At 44.5% G+C, this 25,194-nt stretch overlaps 1 protein-coding gene across 2 annotated transcripts in view; it reads left to right on the top strand.

The window, feature by feature from the left end:
* Positions 1-25,194, top strand: part of LOC6554771 (tyrosine-protein phosphatase 99A) — a 124,446-nt gene that overhangs the window by 46,004 nt on the left and 53,248 nt on the right. For both annotated transcript variants that reach the window (XM_026976185.1, XM_001981321.3), the window contains exons 3-8: positions 1,109-1,278; positions 3,472-3,598; positions 3,973-4,096; positions 13,702-13,883; positions 16,185-16,372; positions 20,408-20,522. In XM_026976185.1, coding sequence (XP_026831986.1) covers positions 1,109-1,278; positions 3,472-3,598; positions 3,973-4,096; positions 13,702-13,883; positions 16,185-16,372; positions 20,408-20,522 — 906 coding nt within the window. The remainder of the gene's footprint in view (positions 1-1,108; positions 1,279-3,471; positions 3,599-3,972; positions 4,097-13,701; positions 13,884-16,184; positions 16,373-20,407; positions 20,523-25,194) is intronic.

Raw genomic sequence — 25,194 nt, 5'->3', positions numbered from 1 at the left:
GAATATCAAAAATCTCCCATGACTGAAGTTCTAAAGTCCATAACTCAACTTATATTAATCGGATTTTGAAGTGGCATACCTCTAAATGTTTCTGGAGCAATTCTCTAAACATCTGCATTCAAATTTGAAAATATATTTTTTCAACATTTTTTTGTAATTTTTTGATGTTATGATATGTCGTAGAATATCAAAAATGTCCCAGGACTGAAGTTCTAAAGTCCATAACTCAACTTATCTTAATCGGATTTTGAAGTGGCATACCTCTAAATGTTTCTGGAGCAATTCTCTAAAAATCTGCATTCAAATTTGAAAATATATTTTATCGACATTTTTTTGTAATTTTTTGATGTTATGATGTCGTAGAATATCAAAAATGTCCCATGACAGAAGTTCTAAGGTCCATAACTCAACTTATCTTAATCGAATTTTGAAGTGGCATACCTCTAAATGTTTCTGGAGCAATTCTCTAAACATCTGCATTCAAATTTGAAAATATATTTTTTCAACATTTTTTTGTAATTTTTTGATGTTATGATGTCGTAGAATATCAAAAATGTCCCAGGACTGAAGTTCTAAAGCCCATAACTCAACTTATCTTAATCGGATTTTGAAGTGGCATACCTCTAAATGTTTCTGGAGCAATTCTCTAAACATCTGCATTCAAATTTGAAAATATATTTTTTCGACATTTTTTTGTAATTTTTTGATGTTATGATGTTGAAGAATATCAAAAATGGCCCATAACTGAAGTTCTAAAGTCCATAACTCAACTTATCTTAATCGGATTTTGAAGTGGCATACCTCTAAATGTTTCTGGAGCAATTCTCTAAACATCTGCATTCAAATTTGGAATTTAATTTTTTGTAATTTTTTTTTTTATTTTTTTACACAATATCTGTCACTAACTGAGTAATGGGTATCTGTTAGTCGGAGGGCTCGACTACAGCATTCTATCTTGTTTCCACTCAAATCAAGCCTGCAATGAGTATTACAACAGCTTTAAAGCTTTTACATATGAATTCGATTGCAGACCGTGTAAAACTCCAAAACGTTGACCCTTTTAGTTTTTCATACCTCTAACACTTGATGCCTTGTTTATTTTTTGCAGACGTCACAAATCTGGACTACGTAAAGGTGAATGCCGAGGCGGGCAAGAACGTGACCATTCCGTGTCCGGGGGTCAACGAGCACTCGCTGGTGGACACGCTCGTGTGGAAGACGGCCTCAACGACAATCGCGCAGTTTGCCAACCGGATACCCCTGCTCCACAGTCCGCGGGTAAGTAAAAGGGGTATAATATACTGAGAAAAACTCTATAGTTACACCTGACAAGAATACAGCAAATAAACACGGCTATCTACAAAATTTGAGCACAAATAAAGAAGAATTTATACCCAAGCAAGGAGACATACAAGATGCCTAATGAATCTGCATAGATTATCAAATCGAACTTATTCATTAAAGCGGCAAGATGCATTCCCTTTCCTGCAATTCTCGCCCAGAAATGGCCCTCCAGTGTCATATCAGAATTCATTTCAACACTTTGGGATAGCAGAGGAGCAGGGCTCCTCCTTGGAAGGGCGAACATCCCTGATATATAGGGCCCTTCGTTCTGGGTGCAAAAACGAAGCTGTTAAAATAATTGATGGCCGGTTGCCGGGCGGCTGTTTGAACTTTGCCATCCGCCGTCGACAGCGGCGATGAGTACAAGAAAGTGCAGCGAAAGTCCCGACAACTAAGTGGCCATCAATGTTGGCAAGATCGGGTGGGAGCGGGGCTGATCGGGGGGATCGGGGTCACCCAAGTGCAGTGCAGCCGGCGCGGCTAATATATTTTAAATGTTTGATAGTTGCACTAAAACAAAAGCGACATGGCTGCGAAAAAAGTGTTCAAGTGCCTGCCAGATGGCAGAAAAAGGAGGGCCAAAAGTGATTGCAATGGCCTTAAACGCACTCGGGGGGCCATTGAGGCGGCGCAAACAGAATGATGAAGTTGCCCCTTCGTTGGGAGCAAGATGATGGAGAATCCTGAGATGTCTGCACTGTGAGAAAGGGTTGAGTGGGTAAATACACAATAGTAGATTTACAAATAGGATAGGATTCAATTCTCGCATCAAAATTTGAACAGAGCATAGAACGCTTCATCGATCTGAAGTGATATTTTTCGCTTTATCTCGTTTTTCCCAGTGCATTGGGGAAGCTCCTCCCTGGGCTGCAGGATGGGGCCAGCCAGCTATGTGTTAAATGGCGGACTGGGACACTTGAGCTGCAGCCAGCCAAAGTTGGTCCCAATCCGGCTTCGGCGCCCGGCGCTCGGTTCGCATTTCTTGGGCGGAAGTTTGCTGCAAGTGCGGCGGCTGCTGCTTCTTGGCCGGGCTATTATGTGTATTAAAAGTTTTTCACCTTGGCACAGTGGCTGCTTCATTTTATTACAGCTGACACATGACCCCTTGCACACACAGGCGCTCTAGGACCCTGTTGAGCTATTAACTTTTGTTTTATGGCCAAGACTAGAAATGATTCATGTTTGCCCAAGCCAAGCGGACTAAGGAGATCCACTTGGCCGAAGGACGAGGGATTTGCCTCTACAAGACTTACTGGTGTTTTTTCCCCCATTTTTTCTCTCTGGATTTGCTCTGGTCATGTGAGGCCAAGAGGGCGATGAATGTAATTAGAGTTTGCTGCGGAGGGAGTACGAGTAGCTTATGGAAAATTAAAAATTCCACATGGTAAGTTCTGGCAAATACTTTTCGGTGCTCGTCTTATAATGCCGGTCGACCCAATAATTTGCCAGAATGCAATCGACCGAAACGCACATATATATATATGCGGAACCCAGGCTGTAATTTGAGGCCAAGGATGCGGCAAAAGATACAAAAGTAAACAACAGGGTCAGGCATCCGAAGATAAGCCAGATGCACTCTTGCTGCAATAACCAACCGAAAGATAGATTGCTGGCAATGTGGATGAAATAATTTAGTTTTGCCATTCGAAACGAACATAAATTCGCACGAAATATATGTGCAGTATCGCAGTAATCTGTGATGGAAATCCTTATTAAATTTGCCTCAATTCTCTGAGTAGGGCAGGTATGTACGAGTATATGTGTGCATGGAAATTATTTTCGGCCTGATGCAATTTCCAAATTTTCTGCAAATCAGAACATAAAAACAAACAAATCTTGAATGAATTTACTGCCAAAGCAACTGGCTTCATGCTCAAGTTGGGCAAGACACATAGTTCAATTATGGGCAAGAGCCTGCATTTGTGGGCAAAACAAATTTGCCGAGGAAACAGGAAAAACTTTTAGGCTGGGTCGATGACAGAGTTCCTAAATTTTGTTTTCCTTTCCCAGACTGGCTGCTATTTAAAAGTTTTCCCTCCCGAAAGTGGAAACTCATGTCGCTCGACATGTACGTTGTCAGGCCTTAAATATCTAGATTTCTAATTAAGTTCCCTCATCTCGTTGCAGATTCAACTTCTTTCGGACAACTTCGGCCTGCAGTTTTCCCCTTCATTAGCGAGTGACACTTCGGAATACATATGCCTGGTGAACGATCGGCATATACCAGAAGCTATAGTCGATTTGCTGGTCCAGGGTGAGTATTGCATTTCATAAGAAACCACCGACCCTATAAATCTAGCAAAGTTCAGTTATTAAGGAAATCGAGTTGAGAGCAACCTCTTTTCTGTCACTTCCATTTTCTCTTTTGTTGTCAGGAAGAAATCCATTGGTTTCATTTAAATTATCCCACTCTGCTTTCTTAATGAAACGCTTAACTACTTTAATGATTTTTCCGGTTTACTTGGCCAACATCCGCTGGCCCCAGATTCCATTACCGATATGTCTTCGGTTCACTTTATTTCAGCATCGATTCCACACTCCTGTTTTCATTGTTGGCGCCCTCGCCTTGACATGATTTCCATTTGCATTCCACTGATAACCGGCACTTTTCTCCTCTCTTCCCTGCAGATGTGCCCGATCCGCCGGAGCGACCATTGTTGATAAGTTTCACATCACGTTCGGTGAATTTATCCTGGGCGCACTCGCAGCACCCGCGAAATGCGCCCGTCACGCATTTTATTATCGAAACGCGGTAAGTGTTGCCACGCCGAAGAATGAAGCGCCACCAGAGGTGCCAACTGTAGCCACGTTCTGAATAAAACTATAAACCCTAAGGGCTATTCATTTAAAAGCAATCATACTTGCACGAAAAAACTTTAAAATGCGTATGCAAAACTATTTTTTTTTGGTAAATGGTATAAGATAGTTAGAGGCTTAGGCCCCAACTGACCAGCACTTTCTCACCAGAATGACTTGTTTTAGCTGATGAAGTGCCACTGGGCGGACAGACAGGTAGTGGTGGTGGTGGTGGAGAGCTGTCTGCGGCGATGATGGACGCGCGGCCATGATTGACACATGCAAAGGCGCTTTGCCAAAGGATGCGAACTGCGGCTGACCCCATTGCGCTAATGAATTAGCGAGCAAAGCGAAGCGCTGGATGCACACACCATCCGCCATAATGCGCCCATCAGCGTCATTTGGATGCTCAGCAGCTAGCCACGCCCCCGCCTTTGACTTGAGCCACCCATTCAATTAAATTTACGGACTAAAGGTACAGCTGCGTTAGAAATATTAACGTTAAAGCTGGCATTCATTACATGGACTATAACTTTCAATGTTATTTTATAACATTTTGGCAAGGAAAGTGATAGAGATTGCCACTGAAATCAGCAGGGCTTGAAAATCAATTATAAGGTTGCATTAAGGCATGCAGGAAAATATTTTAATGACACACCGTCCGAGTATATGACCTAGTAGATATTTTGCTTTTAATTATAAGTATATTTTATGAATATAGTTGCACTGCAAGTCTTGGTGCGTAAATTCCGCCCATTGGTCCGCCGCACTTTAATTAATATGTAAAAGTATGACGACATGCATGGCATGCATGGCTACGGGAATACGCACTTCACTTGTGCTCCATTTAAATAGAAAAGAAAGCACAGGCACGCGTATAAAGCCATCTGTGCATCGATGAGCATGTGTGTGTGTGTACGAAGGGGTTTCCCCCGTTTAAGTCGAGCTCGCACACACATACACCCAGGCACATACCCATTCACATACACACACACATACGCCTGCCATTGTGCGGCACTGGCTATTTTCCGAATAACTTGAACTCAATGCGGGGCATGAAATAAAAAGCGAGCGCCGCCAACGCGGTACAAAGGCCAAGCGAAAATGTGGGCAAAAAATACCAAAAAGCGAAACTTTTTCAATAAATTTCCATCAACTGCAGTAGCGCCGGGGCAAGGGGCGTTGGCGGTGGCTGGGGGGAGTGGGGAAGGGGGGCGTGTCCTCGACAAGACACTGGCTTTCCCGGCACAATCGATGACAGCCAACTGGAAAGCAGAGCCTGCGGTGCATTTATGCAAAATAAGAAATAACTGCACCCACACAAACATTCCTACTCTGGCAGTCAAAGAGATCGGTTGTGTCGCGCGCATGCAAAAGTGATTTATTTTTTGCTTATCGGTGCATTCCCTTTTGTGCTCAAAATAGCACAAATCATTTATTTGGGCGCTGCTTTGAGCGGTGTCGGCAGTTTGACAAAAACAAAAAGTGCATCAGGTGAAGTGCATTCAAACGGTGCTTTCTGCCCTTCGGGCAAGTCATCTACCTCACCCCGCGCAGAACTGCACAAGAGGTAAACAAACTTTGCTTATCAGTAAAACCGAACTGTTTATGCTCTGTTCCGGACATTTGGGCCCGCAAATTATTTGCTGAATATTAAGACAATATAAAAACAATGAATGAAAACAGTTTCGATGACTCTCAGCTTATAAAGAAGCAGATTGATCATGAAAAAATGTTCTCAATAGCTGGAAAATTACCTAGTAAGATTAGAGACGAGTGCCGATCAGAAATTCAACGCATTACATGCAATAAGTCTCAAAGCAGTCCCACCACAACAACAGTGACATTTTCTAGTGCCAGTAGCAGCACCATATACACAATGGCAAATCCCACAATGAGCAGCATCTGTTCTGGTTCAAGTGTAGCAAACCAAGAATGTTCCCAATTGACCAGCCCCGACATTGCAGCAAAAAATCTAAGCGGTGCTGCCAGAAGATTACTGGATGATCAAAATCGGAAAGCAGGCAAGAGAAAAAATGCAAAGCCACTGTCCCCCATCCTTAAACCGAAAAGAGTGAGCAGTACCCAGGGCCCGCACTTGGTCCCCACAATTAACCAGAAGGCAAGCTCTAGTAACAGGTTTGCTATTCTCGACACGGACATCATTACTAATGAAGAAAACGGGGAAGACATGATGTCTGAGGATGCCGATGATGCTAGTGCCCGCATGGACGAATTTCAATCTGCAGAAAACAATACTGCCAATAAATCCCAGGAAACATCTAACGCCAACAATCAACTCAAAGATTTTAAAAAACCACCCCAAATTGTTGTTAATATTAGCAACTTAAATGACCTATTTGAGCTCATACAAGAAAAGGCAAGTCTAGATAACGTCGTAGTCAAAGCTAACCAAGGGGAAACAGTCAGAATATTTCCCAAAGACAGTGACACTTACAGAAAAATTGTTAGCTATATGGATGAAATTGGTATGCAGTTTCACACTTACCAAATGCTGACAGAAAAAGCACACAGAATTGTAGTAAGGGACTTACATCACAGCACACAAAACAAAGATATAACGGCCGATCTGAAATGTTTAGGCTATGAAGTACTTCACATTCACAACCCTAGTTCAAGGGTTAATAAAGATGAAAAACTCAATATTTTTTTCATTAACATTAAGCCCTGCCCTAATATTAATGAAATTTATCACGTGAAGACCCTTTGCCGACAGAAAATACGGATCGAAAGGATGCGAAAGTCTAGTGAAATTGCACAATGTCGACGTTGCCAGGAGTATGGCCATACAGCTAAATACTGCCGCAGACATCCAAATTGTGCCAGGTGTGGTGAAAATCACCAAACCACACAATGTACACGTCCTGTAGATGCTCTGCCCACATGCTATCACTGTTCTCACGATCACATGGCTAGTTATAAAGGTTGCCATAAGTACCAGGAGCTTCTCCGCAGATCTATGGGGCCTGCGAAGAAGGCGAATCACTTAAATAGGCAGAATCATGGGTTCAACCATAGAGATCAGCAACAGTTTCCTTCCGTGCAGATTAATCGCCGTAAGAGTACTAACCAGTCAACTGAAGATCAGCAACCAACACAACAACACCAAAATATGGTACAGCATCAACCATCTATAGGCCCTGGGGTAAATACAAAAGTATCCTATGCCACAGTAGCAAAAGAATACTCTAATACAACTCCCTCCAAGGATGGACCAGCTCAGCGACGTTTATATAACTTACAAACGCAACAGTTATCGCAGCAACAACGACTGAACACTCAGCAAAATAATTCACTTGACGTCCAAGCATTGTTACAACAGCAACAACAACAGTTCCAAGAATGGCAGCAGCAAATGCAACAACAACAACAACATCAGTTTCTTATGTGGTTGCAACAGCAGCAACAAGATCAGCAACATCACAGAAATCAAACCAATCAACGACTTGAAAAGCTCGAAAGAATGGTATTTGAAATAACCACCATGTTAAAGCAAGGAGCTGGGAATGAACATACCTACCAGCTTTCTAACAACGCTCCACACCCACAATGAATCCACTAAAGATTCTTATTTGGAATGCCAACGGCATTTCAAGAAAAGCTAAAGATATTGAGCTTTACGCGCACAATAATAGCGTGGACATTCTTCTTGTGACGGAACTTAGAATTAAAAGAGGGGATACTGTTAAGATATATGGTTATGCTTTCTATCCAGCATTTAGGCCATCGCAAAATAATAATAGCGTTGGTGGAGCAGCCGTGTTCGTTAGGACAACTCTTCGCCATTTCCCGCAAAGGGTCATAGAGACACGCAGCATACAAATGTCTACAGTAAAAGTAGCTACAGGACTGGGTGACGTGCAGTTCGGCGCCATTTACTGTCCTCCCAGTGTTAGTATCGACGAAAGACAATTTACTGACACAATACGCTCTTGCGGCCAACGGTATATGATTGGTGGCGACTGGAACGCCCGACACTGGCTTTGGGGCGACACCTACAATTCACCCCGGGGGCGTGAGCTAGCGGAAGCCATCTCTATCACTGGAGCTAAGATACTTGCAACTGGTTCGCCAACCAGGTATCCTTATGTACCCAGTCATACGCCTTCCTGCATTGACTTCGCGGTGCATCATGGTATACCAGATTCCCTAACAAGTATAACACAAAGTTGGGATCTGGACTCCGATCACTTGCCTTTGATCATCAGTATTGTGACAGATAGTACCCATGTGAATCCAAGTCCACGATTAGTCAACAAGCACACTGACCCGCTCGCTTTTAGTCAACAACTGGAGAGCATGATCCCGTTGAACATCACGCTAAATTCTGGTGAAGAAATTGAAATGGCTGTTGATCACCTTACGCAAAGTATTCACAGGGCTGCGACTGCATCTACGCCTTCTGTTCCTCGGACAGGCACCCCCTATGGAATATCCCTAACAAGAGAGGCTAGAGAGCTCCTGACACAGAAAAGGAGACTCAGAAGGCGAGCAATCCGATCTCAAGATCCCTGGGACCGCATCTTATGGAACCGTGCTGCAAAACAACTACGAAATGTGGTAAGAGACCTTCGAAGTATCTTTTTTGAGCAGAAGCTGGCTTCTATGGACTATACGGTGGATGCTGGGTATTCACTCTGGAAGTCCACCAAATCCCTCAAAAGACAACCGTTCAGACAGGTACCCATTAGATGCCCGGGAGGTGAACTTGCTAAAAACGAGGAGGAACAGGCCAATTCCTTTGCAAATCATTTGGAGACTAGGTTCACCCATTACCAATTCGCTACAATGGAGCAGAATCGAGAGACGCTTGACAGCCTAGAGATACCCCTACAAATGTCGCTACCAATTAAACCAATCAGGGTTGAGGAAATTGCCGAAGTCATTAAATCAATGCCAATAAAGAAGACTCCTGGCATCGACAATGTCTGTAATGCCACGTTAAAAGCGCTACCTCTCCGAGCCATCCTATACATGGCGAAAATATTTAATGCTATATTTAGGGTGCAGTCCTTCCCAAAGCAGTGGAAAATGGCAGCAATTCTCATGATACATAAGCCTGGGAAACCTGAAGAGGATCCGGAATCGTATCGGCCCATAAGTCTGCTGTCTTCGCTATCCAAGATATGGGAAAGGCTGATTGCCAACAGACTAGGTGACTTTATTAAGGAGCGCCGTATCCTCCCAGATCACCAGTTTGGATTTCGACAGGGACACAGCACTGTGGAGCAGGTTCACAGACTGGTTAAGCACATTATTCAGGCGTTTGACGACTTGGAATACTGCAATGCTGTATTTATTGACATGCAGCAAGCATTTGACAGAGTCTGGCATATCGGCCTACTCTGCAAAATAAAAAAGCTGCTTCCAGCACCATACTATGGAGTCCTGAAATCTTACCTGGAAGATAGGAAGTTCATGGTCAGGGTCAGAAGCACCTACTCAACCCCTTGCTACATGAGAGCTGGAGTTCCGCAGGGCAGCGTCCTCGGCCCGCTGCTCTACTCAATATTTACCGCGGATTTGCCTTGCCCAAATATGCACCATATGGAAGCTCCCAGGAAGGCCCTACTCGCCACTTACGCTGACGATATCGCACTGTTATACAGCTCCAGTTCTTGCACTGAGGCAGCACGTGGCCTCCAAGAGTATCTCAATACTTTGGCTGCATGGTGCAAAAGATGGAACTTAAAGGTAAATCCACATAAGACCATCAATCCTTGTTTCACCTTGAAGACTCTCATTAGGCGCACACCACCCATACAATTTGATGGCGTAACCCTAGAACAACCTCTGCAGGCTAAATACCTTGGGATCACCCTTGACAAACGGTTGACCTTTGGCCCACACTTAAAAGCTGCGGCACGGAGATGCGGTCAGAGAATGCAACAACTGCGATGGTTGATCAACAGAAGAAGCACCATGACACTTAGAGCCAAAAGGGCAGTATACGCCCACTGTATAGCCCCGATCTGGCTATATGGAGTGCAGATCTGGGGTATTGCTGCAAAATCGAACTATAAACGCATTGAGGTCTTGCAAAATCGTGCAATGCGTGCCATCACCAACTGCCCATACTATGTACGTAGCTCAACCCTTCATCGGGACCTTAATCTGCATACAGTGGAAGAACAGATCTCAAGGCACACAAGCAGATACAGTGATAGGCTTAAAAGACACCACAGCATGCTAGCAAGACGCCTACTCCCTGCCAGGCCTCTAAGAAGGCTTAAAAGAAAGGGCTTTGCCAAAACAATTGGACAGCTTTAAAGACCCCCTCGACGTTTGAGACTCTGTTGTTAGTCTTCCCACGATAAGTGAGAAGTTTGGTTATATTATTTATATGTTTAATTGCAATGTTATGGTACTAGTACTGCATGTACGGATTCGTCGCTTTATAATAATAAACATTTAAAAAACCCACACAAACACTGAAGGAAATGTGAACACGCGCCGCCGCCTGCCAAGTGTAACACACTTGCAGAAATATTTGGAGATCCAAGAAAAGTTGTATGGAAAAAAATAGTTGTATTTGAGACGTTTAAAGTTCTGAACAGCTTAGACGGTACATTGCAAGAGAGAATGTTCAAAAAGTGAAGATAATAATACTAAGGGAAGCATTTCGCTCGGTGCATGCACAGCTTACACGCAGCATAGCATACTTTTTTGGGCAGAGCGTTCCCAAAATGAAGCTGCCCTGTCCGCTGCCATCTCCATCTGATTCTCCAGCGAGGTGAGGCTGCAGACTGCATTTTATGTAAATTCGCATCGACATGGGAGTGAGTCGAGTCGAGTTCTTGATGCTGTCGAGGAGCCCCTTATCGACCCCCGTCCGTTTCCCTTTATTTCACAACGCCTCTTATTTACATTTTCGCTTGATTCGGTTTATTTGCGCATATGCAAAGGGGGCTTGGGTTGGTTGGCAAGTTGGTGGTTCAATATGCACATGAGCTCCCATCGAAATTGAAAGACGCCAGCGTCAACGAGATGATGATTATAAGGATGATGATGATGGGGACATCCTTACGCTGGATTTGCCGCCTCGCTCGAATGCAATTGAAATGGGCTGAGGATCGGGATCAGAACGAGTGTTAGTATGAGTATGAGTATGAGTTGTCCTGCCAAGCGTTAAGTCTATCCATAAATTGCTGCCCCTCAACTGTTGCACGAGTTGCACAGCCAGCAGGCAGGATAATGTCATCAGACTGCGTATGTGTGTTTGCACATACTCGTGCTGCATTGACGTTTTGTATTTCGCATATTTCAGTGGCATAACTTTCGGTCAACCGAAAACTGGGCCAAACTCTGCGGCTTTCCACTTTCCACGCTCCACAACCCCACTGAACTGACATGTTTATCAACTGCTGTGGATACTGTTTCCCGTTTACCATTCGCCCGATGCCACCAAAAGCCCAAATAGTGGCGAAAAAATGCTGTCTATATCATTATGCGATGTCCGCTCGCGATTCGGATGCAGATACTTCTTATTGGACATGAAATCTCACTCAGCTGCGTTCTGCGTCACATGATTTTGCAGCGTGTTTATGCAGTTTCTTTTCGCCGCAGATATGCGAATAAAATTAATTAAATCTTACGCTTGTAAAAACATTTTCATTGCAAATTATTTTTTGTTTACTTTTACATCATGTGCAATACGTTTAAAAGTATAATGAACTGGGAAATGTTAACGAAAACACTTATAATTGCGAAAAGAGAAAGTCAACATTGCTTAAAGTGTTTTAAATAGAGTGCGAGTGTGCACTTTGTTTATTTGATTGGTTAAAGCAGAAGAAGAATAAAAGGGCTTCTTGCCATAAGAAATACTTTTTACTGTCCTGATGTTTCTGCCAAAAATGTGGCTATAAATTGTGCCTTTTTTGACCAAGTTCCTGACTTATCTGCCGAGTGCCTGGACCACTATTTGTCCATTATCTTTAAGGACTCGTGCCGCAAGTAAATCGTCCTGTTTCAACAACTCGTGCATGAACTTTGGCCCACAGCCGTCGGTCATGTAGATGCGATACCCATGAAGGGCAAACACAAACCCACCCAGATGCATAAATAACTCATATTTATTTGCTTAATGTGGAAAAAACGTAGGCAAACATTTTTAAAGCAGCTTACCAGTGGGAAGAAAAACATCAGTGCAATAACAGCAAAAACCATCCAATACATGTCCGTGGAAAGGCCGCAAATTTATTTGCCATTGTGGTTACTTTGCCGGAGAATCTCTCCCTCGATTTCGTCCTTTTATGTTTTTTGACCGGGGTTTCAGGAACAGGTCCACAGCATTTTTCATATGTTTTTCATTCGGGCCAGATGATGGCGGGGCATCGCCTGCCATGCTTCATAAAGTCGCCAAACAATTTTTTGCCGAATGCAGCGTGTCCCGGAGGCCCGATCTCCCCCAGAATGCTCCAATGTGCCGATGCCCCCGATACCGGAATATATATGTATATGTGCACTATATATACTCACTAAATGCCCAGTGCCAACGCAAACAGATGTGCTCCACTCAACGAGGAAGCTGCTCGCATGCATTTATTAATTTTAATCATTTTTCTGACACAATTTTCGATGGCCGCACTTTTTTCGAGTGCCGGGTGCTCCCCTTTATTGGTTGTCACCATTCATGAAATGTTGAACATTTTTCATCGGCTCATATTTAAACAATTTTTAATCACACCATGAAAGCCGCATCGAATCGGTGAGCCCCATTAAAAGCAAACTTTAGACGAGGCCCCAAAAATGTATGCCTATGTGCGAGCACCCCTCGAAAAGCAGAATGTGCCAAAAAATATGCTAAAATTATGTGAGTTTAAACCAAAATTTACTACACTTTGAAATGCGCCATGAAAAATGCTCATTGTGCGAGCGGCTGCGAGTAATTTATATGCGTGGCAACAACAATATCGCCGGAATACAAATATTCCTTCATTTTTTGGACCGTACTCGGGTGTATTTTGTACGGCAGAGCGGCGCATAAATATTTTAGTGCCTATGCGCGGCACACATTTCACGTTTGGCATCCCAAAAGGACCCAAACCGCCCGCAAGTGTCATGCAAATCCGCATCCGTTTTATATAAATTTTCATAATGCATTTTATGCCCATGCTTTATGTATATTGGAAGCGCTCTGCGAGCCCGCTTTTCTCATTTTCCTGCCAGATTGGCGACGTAAAATATAGATTTCTGAGTTTATTTATATGGACGTGTGCGTGTGCGTGTGCGGCGGCAATTGAGCTGGTAATTGCAATATAAATGCACAATAATGAAATGATTCGTTCAAATAATTTGGCTGAATCAAAATGTTTTGTTTGGCCGCAACCCGTTTGCTCCATTAATTGTTCATTGAATTTCCCTCTGAATGAGTCATCAGCATACACTACACATTAATGAGGTCAATAAGCCTACGGAACTTGCCAATTCGCGTAATTTTAAGCACATGATGAGCAATTGCCCTTTAATTTAAGCCCAAGTGAGGGGCAGAAATGAAATATTGCCTGTAAGTTCCTAACTGACTTGATGCTTGCTTTGCAGGGAGGGCGAGGATGGCATTTGGGAGCAGCTGGCCAGGATCTACACGAAGACAAATGCGACGTCATATCAGGTGACCGGGCTGACGCCCTTCACCGTCTACAGCTTTCGTCTGCTGGCGGTCAACAAGCTGGGAATCAGTCCGCCGTCCAAGGAGTCCTACTACATAGTCACGCTGCGTGAGGGTGAGTCCTTTTGGGCCTTGGATCCTTGGGTCCTTTGGCTTACACTTTACTTTACTTTATTGACGCCAGGATCATAAACTATTCGCATAGGCGGTGCGGTTCGGTGCCACATAACATAACGTAACGCATGGCTGTAGCATGGATCAAAATTACGCGACACATGACATAACAATTTTTACAATCGCATTAATTTTTCATTTCAATTCCAACGACTTGGCCTGACTTTTAAGTGCCGCCAATGAAAAGTTGTCACAGGCTCGCCCGCATTTCCACCAATCCCCCAACTCCCCGACTTCCCCACTTTCTCCCGCAACTGCCAGCAATTACTGCCTCATAAACCCGGAGTCTCCTCACGTTGTATACGTTTAATTATTTTTCCGCTGACGGTAGGCCATCGAAGGACCTGCCGGGCCCGGCCAGGTGTGTCGTCATTTTACGTAGCTGCCCTGCTTCCTGCTTCCTGCTCCACCTGGAGACATACACCCCCGCATCTGCCTGCCCTAAATGACATTAACTGCGGCTGCCTGTAGCCCAAAGAAAGCTACACTTGCGGCCGTAGAAATAGTTACATGCTCCTAAAAAAAAGCAGGACTTTACATGTGTGTTTGAGTTTTAATAGTGTCTGTGAAATTTTAGCATGCAGTGTAAGGCTTAGCATTTTTCTTAGATAGTCCCCTTTTCCGACCTCAACTGCCTTCTCGTGTGACTATGAAGCTAGAAACACTTAAATTTCAGTGGCAGCTTTCCTTTCATTAACATGCGATGACAATGCCTAGAACTTTCCCTCCCGAAAGTTGCCGGAACCATAGTGGCACTATAGGTTCTGCTGGATGCACTAATTTTGGGCCGCATGCCTACGGGCTCCGTATCATTTGGCGGACATTTCACCTGCTGGTGCGGCTGCCACAGACAATGATTAATCGTGCGCCGCTGCGTGTTCCACATACAGCGAACAGCACCCGCACATATGCATAAATGGACTCCAAAAAGTCACAAAACTTTCCGTAGGCTTTAAGAGCGCGAGACACATTAATCAAAGACCAAGTAGCAGTAGCAGCGGCACAGCGACAAGCTATTAGCAACACATTTGTCTTACGAACATTGGAAATGACTTTGCCGCTACACTGGGAAATATTAACTAAGGCGCTTGAAATTGCTAACCTAAAGGGATGTTAGATATGAAAGTTAGAGAACGCCAAGCGAAGGTTATGCAGTTGCTTTTAATATTTATTTTTGTTTCTCCATTTTGTTATGCTTGTTTTTCTTCGGTTTCTCCCAGTGTATGCCCTTCGGGTGGGTGCGAAATTCCATTTATGCCGCTCGCACAATGGAATGCGACCCAAGCTGCCGAAGCTGCAACACATGCGGTTACAAATTAGTCAATAGTGTGTTGTGTCCTCGTCTTCCGAGCTCATTAAGGTCCTTTCGGTCCTCCTGCAGAGCTGTGCGTGTGTGTGTGTGTGCGTGTGTGTGTGTGCGTGTCCTGCGGTCGCCAGCCGAGTTCACAATTTGTATAAATTAGGCGTGCGTCATGCATAAATTAACCAACAGCACTTTTCATCCGAGAATCGGATGCTGGCCAAATCGTAAATCTAAGCAGCGGAAAAGCGACAAGTTTTCAATTTGCTGAGCAAACTTCGGACGCGGCATCAATGTCAAGCCCAAGGACACAAAATATCTTTTAATTTATTTATAAATTCATTGAGCTATGCGAACAATTTCGCCCTCCTTTCGGTCCTGGCAAAATGCCAGTTCATCCTAAGCCGGGCGCACCTGACACACTTAGAAAAAGGCAGGGAAAAAATAAACATTTCCAATATTTGTTGAAATCATAAAACCAGAGAAAAAGTTAGGGCAGAAATAGTATTCCCATTCCCATGAAAATTACACAGGTGTTCTTCCGGCAACTTTAAAGTACTCATTTTTTGCCGTGTACCTGCGCGACACACGCATCATTTAACCTGCAAGTAATTCCCGTAGACAAGGCCGAAAGAGAGATGGCTGCGAATGGGAAATACTTCCAAAATCGTAGACGCAGAGGCCCGAAACCCACTCCCACCCCAAAGCCCAAAAAACAGGCCGTGGCACTTGCAACTTATGTTGCGTGACAGTGACAACTTGACAATGCCACAGACAACGTTCCGCTTTACATGACAGGTCAGAGTTTTCGGTTGAAACTTTTGCGCGGCGTTTTTAATTTGGAATTTTTGAGGCAGAGCACCGCGCCGAGTAACTTTTCCAGCCAGCCAAACTTTCTGGCCTATCCTGGGCTCATTCTTTAACCGACTTAATCTCTTACAGCTCCCACGGGCAAGCCCATTCCGACAACGGCCCACAACACGTCCTCCACCTCCGTCTACATCTCCTGGAAGGCTCCTCCGCCGGATACCATACTGGGCGAATTCCTTGGCTACCGCATCACATATCGACCACGCGATCGGGACCCCAACGATACCAAGGAAATCTATATACGCGACAACACCGTGGAGGTGAGTTATCGCTGCACTCGCAGTCGAACTCGTATTTAGTTGTACGGGCCAAAGATAATTGAATTTCACGTTTTCTGACACCTCGCCATATTGCAAATGCAGGCGCGAGGTCGAAGTGCAGTGAGAAAAATGTATTTATATACATATATAAATGAGAGTCTTTAGCTGACAACAAAAATACTCATCGTGAGTACTTTTAAACATGCAAAAATCTTATTTAGATTGTGCCTTTAGAAGTGCCCTTGTAAGCAAACTTACGCTTTGTGAGCAAACGCATTTGTTTACAGTGCACCTAATAGAGGGGCACCATTTCGTGTTCTGCCTGCAGCGTCATTCAATTTCGCTTTGGCTTCGTTTCGTGTCTGTCCGCTTTGCCACGTGCATATCGTTTTCTTTGCCACAAGAACTGTAGGGTTTTCATTCCGGCCCGAGTGCCGGGGTTTTGGCTTAAAGTTGGCCTAAAATGTGTGCGCTGCTAGCCGTCACTCGGCGGCTTAAAGTCACATCAGCGGCGTATTAAAAAGTAATTTACACCTGGCCAAAGGCAAAACATTCCCACACACTTCGACTGAGAGCGGGGTTACAAGTGTTTTTCGTTTGCCTACCTGTCTAGGTGTTACCATATCTCGTTCGGGGACCCCGCTATCAGTGGCAATTTGTTAGCGATTAGTTCTCAGCTGGGGCCAGTCTCCTCCTGTCTACGCCAGGAACCCCAAACAGTGGGTGTGTCTCCCCAGCTCCACGGGTCCGCTTTGTGGGCACGCAAGTTGGCTAATGAACTAGGCAATTGGAGAAACTGGAGGCGATCCCAGAACAAATAGCTTGGGAATACCTTTCAATAGAGGGAAAGTTTGGCCGAAGGCACACCACACGCTTTATACAGTAGCTCGCTGTGCATTTGTTAAGATATTTTAGCTTTAAATAAGGGCAAGGTTGAAACCAACATTATATAAATTATTACCAGTTATTAAGCTGAGGCTAACCTACTTTTGGAGCTTCTCAAACTCGACTGCAAAGTGCTCTTCCCGAAAATAGCCGCCACCTCAGCCATTTCTTGAATTTCGTTTAGATGCTCTAAATTTTAACGATTCCAACTGCCATCACCTGGCTTTGGATGCACTTTATACCACCCCAGGGTACAATCCGAATCGCTGGCCATTTCGGGGACTCTTTGAGCGAAGCACTAAAGTCGAGCACTGGGAATGCATTTCCGAACTTGCAGCTGCATTCCGGATGGATTTGCCAGCTGCGAGGCTATTGGCTTAAATATGCAGAAATTATTAGCGATAATGCTCACGTACGACACTCGGCGCGGCGGACTTTCCAAAAAATAGAAGAAACATACACGGCTGGATGGGGCACAGAGAGGTGGGCTCCAAAGTGGGGGTGGTGCACGCTTGATTGCCACAAGCGTGGCACGCTTTTGTGCTCGAGTGCATATTTTGTCCTTATCTGGACGCAGCTACCCGTCTCGCTCTGCTTGTCCTCCATCTTGCTCTCTTTTGCATGTCGCTGGCATGTTGAAATATTATCCTTGCAGGCAGAAACGTGCGACTTTAGTTGGAATTCTTTTTCGCAGGAGTAGGAATACACAGAAAATTGTCTAGTGCCAAATTCTCAGAAGGCGCTTTGATGTAATCAAATATATTTTTCTAGCAATTTGGCGAGTACATAGGCATTATGGCTTTTTCAAATCTGACAAATATCTGTGAAAAATCATTTCTCTAGCGCACAGCTCAACATTTTTTCTCCGCGTGCATGTGTTTTTTGTGCTCAAGTCATTTTGGCGGACTCCAGGACATGGCTTACTGTTATTCCCATATCGCAGCATCAGCATTCAGGATCCTGCGGCTTCTGCCGACCTGCCACGCCCCTATCTCGCCAGCGCCTCCCATGGCCAGCGGCATTCACATTGAGCTGTCACGTGTGAGGTGGAAAGCGAGGGGCGGTGGATTTTCCAGCGCTCGCCTGCAGGGCTAAATTTGCCAATTTTCTAATTAAAATTTCTGCGCCGTAAAGCATAAATTTCGCAACTTTCACGCAGATAAAAGCCGGCAAGTCGAGTCACCCGAAACCTCAAAGGAAGTTGCTCCGCAAAAAAATACAGAAAAAAAATATTACAAAAATGGAGGCGAAAAAGCGTAGTCCGACACTGATATTGTTGACGAACAAGAGGAAAATATACTGTGAAGATAAACGAGCAAATTCAGTTGGGGAAATTTGTGCAGTTTTTGTTAGAGGCATTGGGATTGGTTTGACAGGCGAAATTTCCATCTGTTTGTAGTTCCAAATTTTTGCCCTCCCCCGCCTAGATGCTCACTTTGTTTCTAGTTGCCACTAATTAACGCAGAAGGGCGAGCGTATTTAGATGCTTATCCCCCCACTGCTCCGCACTTTGCCAACTTATGCAATATGGCAGGAAGTTGGCAACTTTATCAATTACATTATATCAATTACGTGGCCCGCCCTCGGGCGGTTCCAACTTTCAGCTGACCATAAAAATAAAAGCAGTTGTAAATTTTGGGCCTCATTTACTGGCGACTAAATAAAATGGCATTATATGACCGCCCACCATATACAAGCACTAAATCCAAGCGCTCAGTTTTATGTACGCAGTTCTTAACACAGCGGCGGTCAAAGTAATAGTGTCATTCTCTGCAAACTATTTGGTAAAATCAAAGCCTTAGTGTTCTAGGAAGTATCTAAATGCAGGAGGTAAAAGAAATAAACTGTGTTAAAATCATTGCTTATCGCGCAAGCTAGCGAACTATGATCTTGAACGCAGCTGTGGCAGGATGCCGAAATGCTGGATAAGATATCACGCTTTTGGCGGAAATAACTGCGACTGTGGCTGGCGCCGTCTGAAAAGCCGAAAGCAGCCACTTAAGCTGTTGGCATGGCAGTCAATCCGCTGCTAAGCACAAGCCTGGAGTTCGCACAGTCGAAAACCCGTTGGTTTTGCGGTGGGACCGCAGACGGGCTCAGATACACAGATACACACACGCACACGCATGCACACCAGCAGGCAAATTCGGGCAGGCAGCGCTCTAATGTATGCTACATAATTTGCCCAAGGCAGCTGACCATTTGCGAGCACATACATTCCCATACACATGTGGTGCTTTAGGCAATAGCGAGGCACTCTAAGTCTGCGGCTTGTTTTATGGTTTGGCACTGCTTTTGACCTTTGGTTAAAACCTTAATCAGTAGCTCGCGAAATTCACATACAAAGCCACCGGAACGGACTCACTTATGGCAAGTCCTTGGCTTACACGCACAGAAAAGTGCGAGGATATGAGGACTTTGGAAATATATTCAGAACAATGTCCTGTGTTTTGGTATTTTTTACTTCCTTTTTTATTGTGTACTTCCTTTAAATTCATTAGAAGGTATCTGTGAGAAACATCAGAAAGCAGTTATTTGTGTCGTATTTGTCGAATCTGTCTTTTTTCGCGCTGTGTACGGATGTATGTGGAGTGGCAATTAAGGCAAAGACTACTGCTCGTTGCCCAAGCAACTCAATTTCCTTTTGCACCGACATCGCAGCACTGCAAATCAATTTTAAGTGCTGCAATTTTCATATTTGCCAACGGCAACGCACAAAAGTATGCAACGCGCAATTTCCGCTCCAAGCATGCACAATGCTATGGGCGAATGGAAGGGGAGGCGGGGTGGTGCAGTGGGTGGTGTTGCTGGTGCTGTGGAGAAGCTCTTGCTGCAAGTGCCCCACTTTATTTCGTTAAGCGCCTTCGACGGCCAACAAACGAAAATTCCTTTAGTGTGTGTGCAGCGAAAATAATAAAAACACAAAAATGCTTCTTAATTGGGAATTTGTTCATACAGATCATAGCACAAAATGTTCAAGTAACGGATAGAAAGAATTAATAAATCAATAAAAATAATTCCGTTTTTAGGAACAAGTGTTATAGTAATACACTATTAAATATTAATATTAAATGCACTAATACACTAATTCAAATATGAAGTGATTATTTTTAAAGTATCTGAAATGAAAAATTCCCCATTCTCTTGCAGAGCCACGAAATACAGAACCTTCAGACGTACACGCAGTACAAGGTGACGGTGCAGGTGTTCAATCCCGAGGGTCTGGGACCGGAGACCACCATCCTGGTGATGACCGACGAAGGAGGTGAGTGCAGTGGCCCTTTGCGGGGCAGAATGCAATGCAAATTCCCCAGATCTCCAACATTATCAATGATGCATGCCGCACAGTGCCCTCGCTGGGGAATTTGGGCTGTCAGGCATGCAAACGATGGCCACAAGTCAATAAGTCGATCGCCACAACTATTTTTCACATATCTCGGACCCGCAAAATTCCAAATATTACGGCTTATTGACATGCCAGACAAGTGACCAATCCGACCCCGAAAATGCCAGAAAAATGCGAAGTTATATGCTGTGTATATCGCATATCAAATGCAGTACAGGATGCAGATGCAGCAGCTTCAGAAATAAATTCGCCTTTGTGTGCACTTTTAGTTTTTCTGCTCCCAGCAACATTTCCATGGTTTCTTGGATGCGAGTGGAAGGCAAAGGCAACGGCAAAGCAAAGCAGCAACTTTGAAATTCGCTCAACCACAAAATGCCTCCGCCATGCAATGAAGCAAACAAATAAAAGTTTAACTCCGGCCAGAGGCTAAGGAAAATATGTTGCAATTTTTCATATTCTTCTCACCCTTTTGGCCGGATGGGGAAAAACCATTCAGCTTCTTGCCCGGCAACTCAAAATCCGCTGCAGACCGCAGTTCGGTGTGCGAACTGTATTGAAATGGTAGAACACTCGGCCAAACAAATAGAAATACAAAATAAATATTGCTTACTTAAACTTTCGCCATATGCTGCTCAGTCAGCAACAAAAACTGCCCAGGCATGTCCTTTCTACTTTCTACTTCGCTTCCTTCCCCTTTTCAATACCCCCTACTTGTGAGGTGTTTCGGGTATACCACATTGATAGGCCAATGAAATCTATAAGGAACTACTAAAGGTTTAGTTCCAATTGCTTGCATACTCGAGTAACTGAAATATTTTACGAAGCAGGAAGATGTGCATCAAATGATTTCATTTGATTGGAAGTGAGTAGCAGGAAAAAACAATTATTATTTTAGATTAAACCAGTAGATAGGACACAATCTTTCAGTGCCACAAAAATACAATACACATTAGAAATAAAAATCGACCTCTGTTAGTGAACGAAATCAAATGGTATCAAATGGTTGCAATATCCTGCAAGTCCCGCTCCTTGCCGCATCCTTTCTATTGTTGAATCCCCGGTTCCCTCGGTCCTGGACCGCCACGTGGATTTCCGCTGGCGGCGTCTCACTTGGTATCACCAGACGCCGCCGCTGGCGGAAGTGTTGATGCCATAGTCGCCGGCCGGCTGAAGTCGGCGGAACGTAAATTATAAGCAGTCGGTCATAAATAAATCGGGGCGGATAAAAAAGTCCAACGTGTGCGAATTTATCGGAAAAGCGGCGAGCGGATGAGGGAATTTAATTTCCTGCAGTCAGCGCAAATCTGTTTGCATAAGCGCGTCTTGGCCAAATATTGTGCTCGGATTTGGCGAAGGAAGTTTTTTAAGGCGCGCTAAGACTCGAAACTCTTTTGAAAGTTGCCCAAGAGCTTAGCGGCATAATTAGCATAAAATTCAGCGGAAAATCCTTTGCCGTCGTCCCGGGGAACGGGATTGGCCGGAAACTGAATAAAATCAGATTCGATAAAAACGAAAATACGATGGCACTCGTCCGTATGGATTCTCCCTCCTCCGTCCAGTGGGCGTACCCATATAAGCTGCTTTCAGCGGGAGCGAAAATATAACTCGGGATTTTTGCGACAGCTGGCATAACTCAGTAATTTCCGAATTTTTCACGTTCCTTACAATTTTGGCTCGGCCTCAGCATGTGGATGTGCCCAGGTGAACCGGCAGGTGCAGACGGGCGGCGCTTTCTGGGGATTTCCTGCGGCTTAGGCAGCAACTTTGGCCAAGGCCAGGACCCAGCTGCTCTGCGGCCATTCCTTTGGGCCTAATAGAATTCAGATCATTTCAGCGGGGCGTGGTCGATGCGCGTGGCAGTTGATTAATTACCCCGAATATTTGCCACAAAAACAGCCGCAAGTGGCGGTGCACAACACAATCCTGCACTCAAAAAAACAGATTTCCTTTAGTAATTTTAGATTTCATTTAATAATATTTTAGTATTTGTAAACCCTTTACACGCACAGTAAAAGTCTTGCGTCAGTTCAAACTTTAATTGGAAATATATACCCTTGAACAGGGTATCTACACTTCCCTCGCCAGATAACAGCCCTTAAACATTCTTAGCCAGCATATGAATTGAATTTTCAGCCCGAGAGGAAAAGCCACCAAAGAACTGTGCAACACGACCACATGCGGTGAAAATTATGAAGCCTTGCAGTGCGGCTTAGCTGGGGGTCACAAAGTCGGGGAGTCAGGGATCCATGAAATCCGGCAGTTCCTTGGGAGAAGGGCCGTGTTATCCAGCCAGATAATGTCCTCAACGATTGCAAAACAATTCTAGGGCTTCGCCGGGCTTTTGGCTCTGCCCTTCAAGTTGTAGTCGTCGAGCTGCTCGACAGGCCGTCTTTGATTAGATATTTTCCACTTTCCCTTGGCCTGTGCGCCTTTGTTTTTGCTTTTAACTTCTGACATTGGCACGGGCTCAGAAATGCCCCCCAAAAACAGTCTTGTCTTCCTCGCTTTGGCCGGCACGCACTTGGATTTCATACGGCCGAGACTGGGGACCTGTGGCCAAGAATAGAGTTTTTTCCTTCTGCAGTGCAGACAGCTCAAGGGGCCCTAAACACTTGTCGCTTTCGAGACGGCAGGACACAAGGACTCGTGGAAGAGGACGGCAGGACAATCGTAATGGCTTTGTGCCCTGTTTCGTGATAACTTCATTTCGTTTCGTTTCATTCGTGTGTACATGGCAACACTTGATGGTCTTGTCCTGGCAACTTTTGACTTTAACGCGTCCTGTTACCCAGGGCTTTTGGCCCTTTGACACGGCCTCTTGTGCTCGGCACAGCAGAGAAGGTTACGAGGTTCAGGGATCGGGGATCGGGGTTGGGGGAGCACATGCAGTGAGGTGAACTAGTTAAGACCTCCAAGTCCATGTCCATGGCCAAGCAACTGGAGCGTTGTGCAGTTTAATTTGTCTACTTCTTCTACTCGAGGGCGTCTGGCGGCCATGGCTCTTTAATTTCAAATTTATAATTCAAACAACCTGCAGCCGTAGCAAAATGACTTTGAGCGCAATTTCTCTGCCAGCCAAAATGCAAAATCAACGCAGCCAAAACAAATGGTCCATTAGACTCGTTGTTACGGGCAACTGAAGCAGAAAAGCACAAAACACTTGGGAAAACTGGGAAAGGCCTTTCAGATTACCCAACATTACAACGTTTAAACGCGCTTGGCACTTTGAATTTCTTTCTTCAAATTATTAAACATTATCTTTTCCAAGTGCTTTTGTATTTGGAATGTGGAGTTTCGGAATGAAGCCATCTATAATCTTTAAATTTAAAATGATGAATAGCAGTGCATCAGCATCTGCTTTATCCCTGAATTCCCCCTTCAGCAATTTATCACCGCCCGTTTGTCAACGCCCTGGGGGGCGTGGCACATGGCTGCTTATCGCTGCTGTTGCATTCAAGAAAATTAATAGACACACGCACAGATCCATCCACCTTTTGGAACGAAAAAAGAGCGAGAAAAACGCACTTGCATTTTGAGGAAATGTTGCCACTCATTCCGCGTGGAAAAGTAAAGCAAATGGAAAATGGGAAATGGGAAATCCATTTGCAACGAGCGCGGACTGTCAAAAGGTTGTGGTCGTCTAACCAGAATCCGGAGTACTGAATCTGCAGGCGACTAAGTTTTGCAGCAGGACCCTCAACTTGTAGCTACAAAATTAATTACCTTTGGCTACTTTCAACTAGCTGCGGTTCAGGTTCAGCCGTTTGCATGCACTGAAAATCCTCGTGGAAATCGGCCACGCCCCTTTGGAAAAACACCGCCCACCTCTAAAAGATGGTTCGGCGCATCCGCTGGCTGCTTTTAAAGCGCCAGCCACAGAAAACGGACCAAAAAACACACTCAGATAGTGGCGCATAGCCCAAACTCTGGGCACAAGTTTTCCTTCGTGGAAAACTGCGGGCGGCTGGCTGGCGGAAGTGACAAGCTGCATTTCGTGGGTGGTGGAAAGTGGGGTGGCAACAACAACAGCGAGAGCAGATAAAACACCAGGGAAAAAACTTTCCTTGGCCACAATGAATAGTTAATACACTCGCAGATGGAAAGCGGAAGACTAATTGAGAGGGGAATAAATCGAAAATAGCGCGCATTATCAGCGAAAGAAAAGGGAAAATCATAATTAGCATACCCTGAAATGGGAATGAAAGTGTAAAGTGTAGTAAATATGCAAAAAATTTACTTTAAAAAGTGTAATTGAAACATGTAAAAATTCTTCTTAGGCAGAAAGTATAAATACTTAGTTTAATCAAAAAATCGCAGTATGCAAATCAAGCGGGCCAAGCCCTTTTGGCCAACTTTTTGCGAGGAAGGGTAGTAAGATGCCCGCAGCAAACAGCGGCAAGACGGTCGGGACTATTAAGGAAAGGGGCGGGCAGGGGGAGGAAGGAGCAGAAGGACGAACCAGCAGCAGGATAAGGTACAACGTGAAAAGTATGTTTTAATAAAAGCGGAAATGAAGCAGCGTTACCGTTATTTCCTGTTTGCGCACAGTTTTGTTTGCGGCAGAAAAAGAGGCAAGAAAAAAATGTGCGAG

This window comes from Drosophila erecta, unplaced genomic scaffold, assembly GCF_003286155.1.
Source record: "Drosophila erecta strain 14021-0224.00,06,07 unplaced genomic scaffold, DereRS2 tig00000000-arrow-pilon, whole genome shotgun sequence".
NCBI classification, from domain to species: domain Eukaryota; kingdom Metazoa; phylum Arthropoda; class Insecta; order Diptera; family Drosophilidae; genus Drosophila; species Drosophila erecta.
The sequence above is the reverse complement of the archived record's forward strand: the minus strand, read 5'-3'. Positions and strand labels throughout refer to the sequence as shown.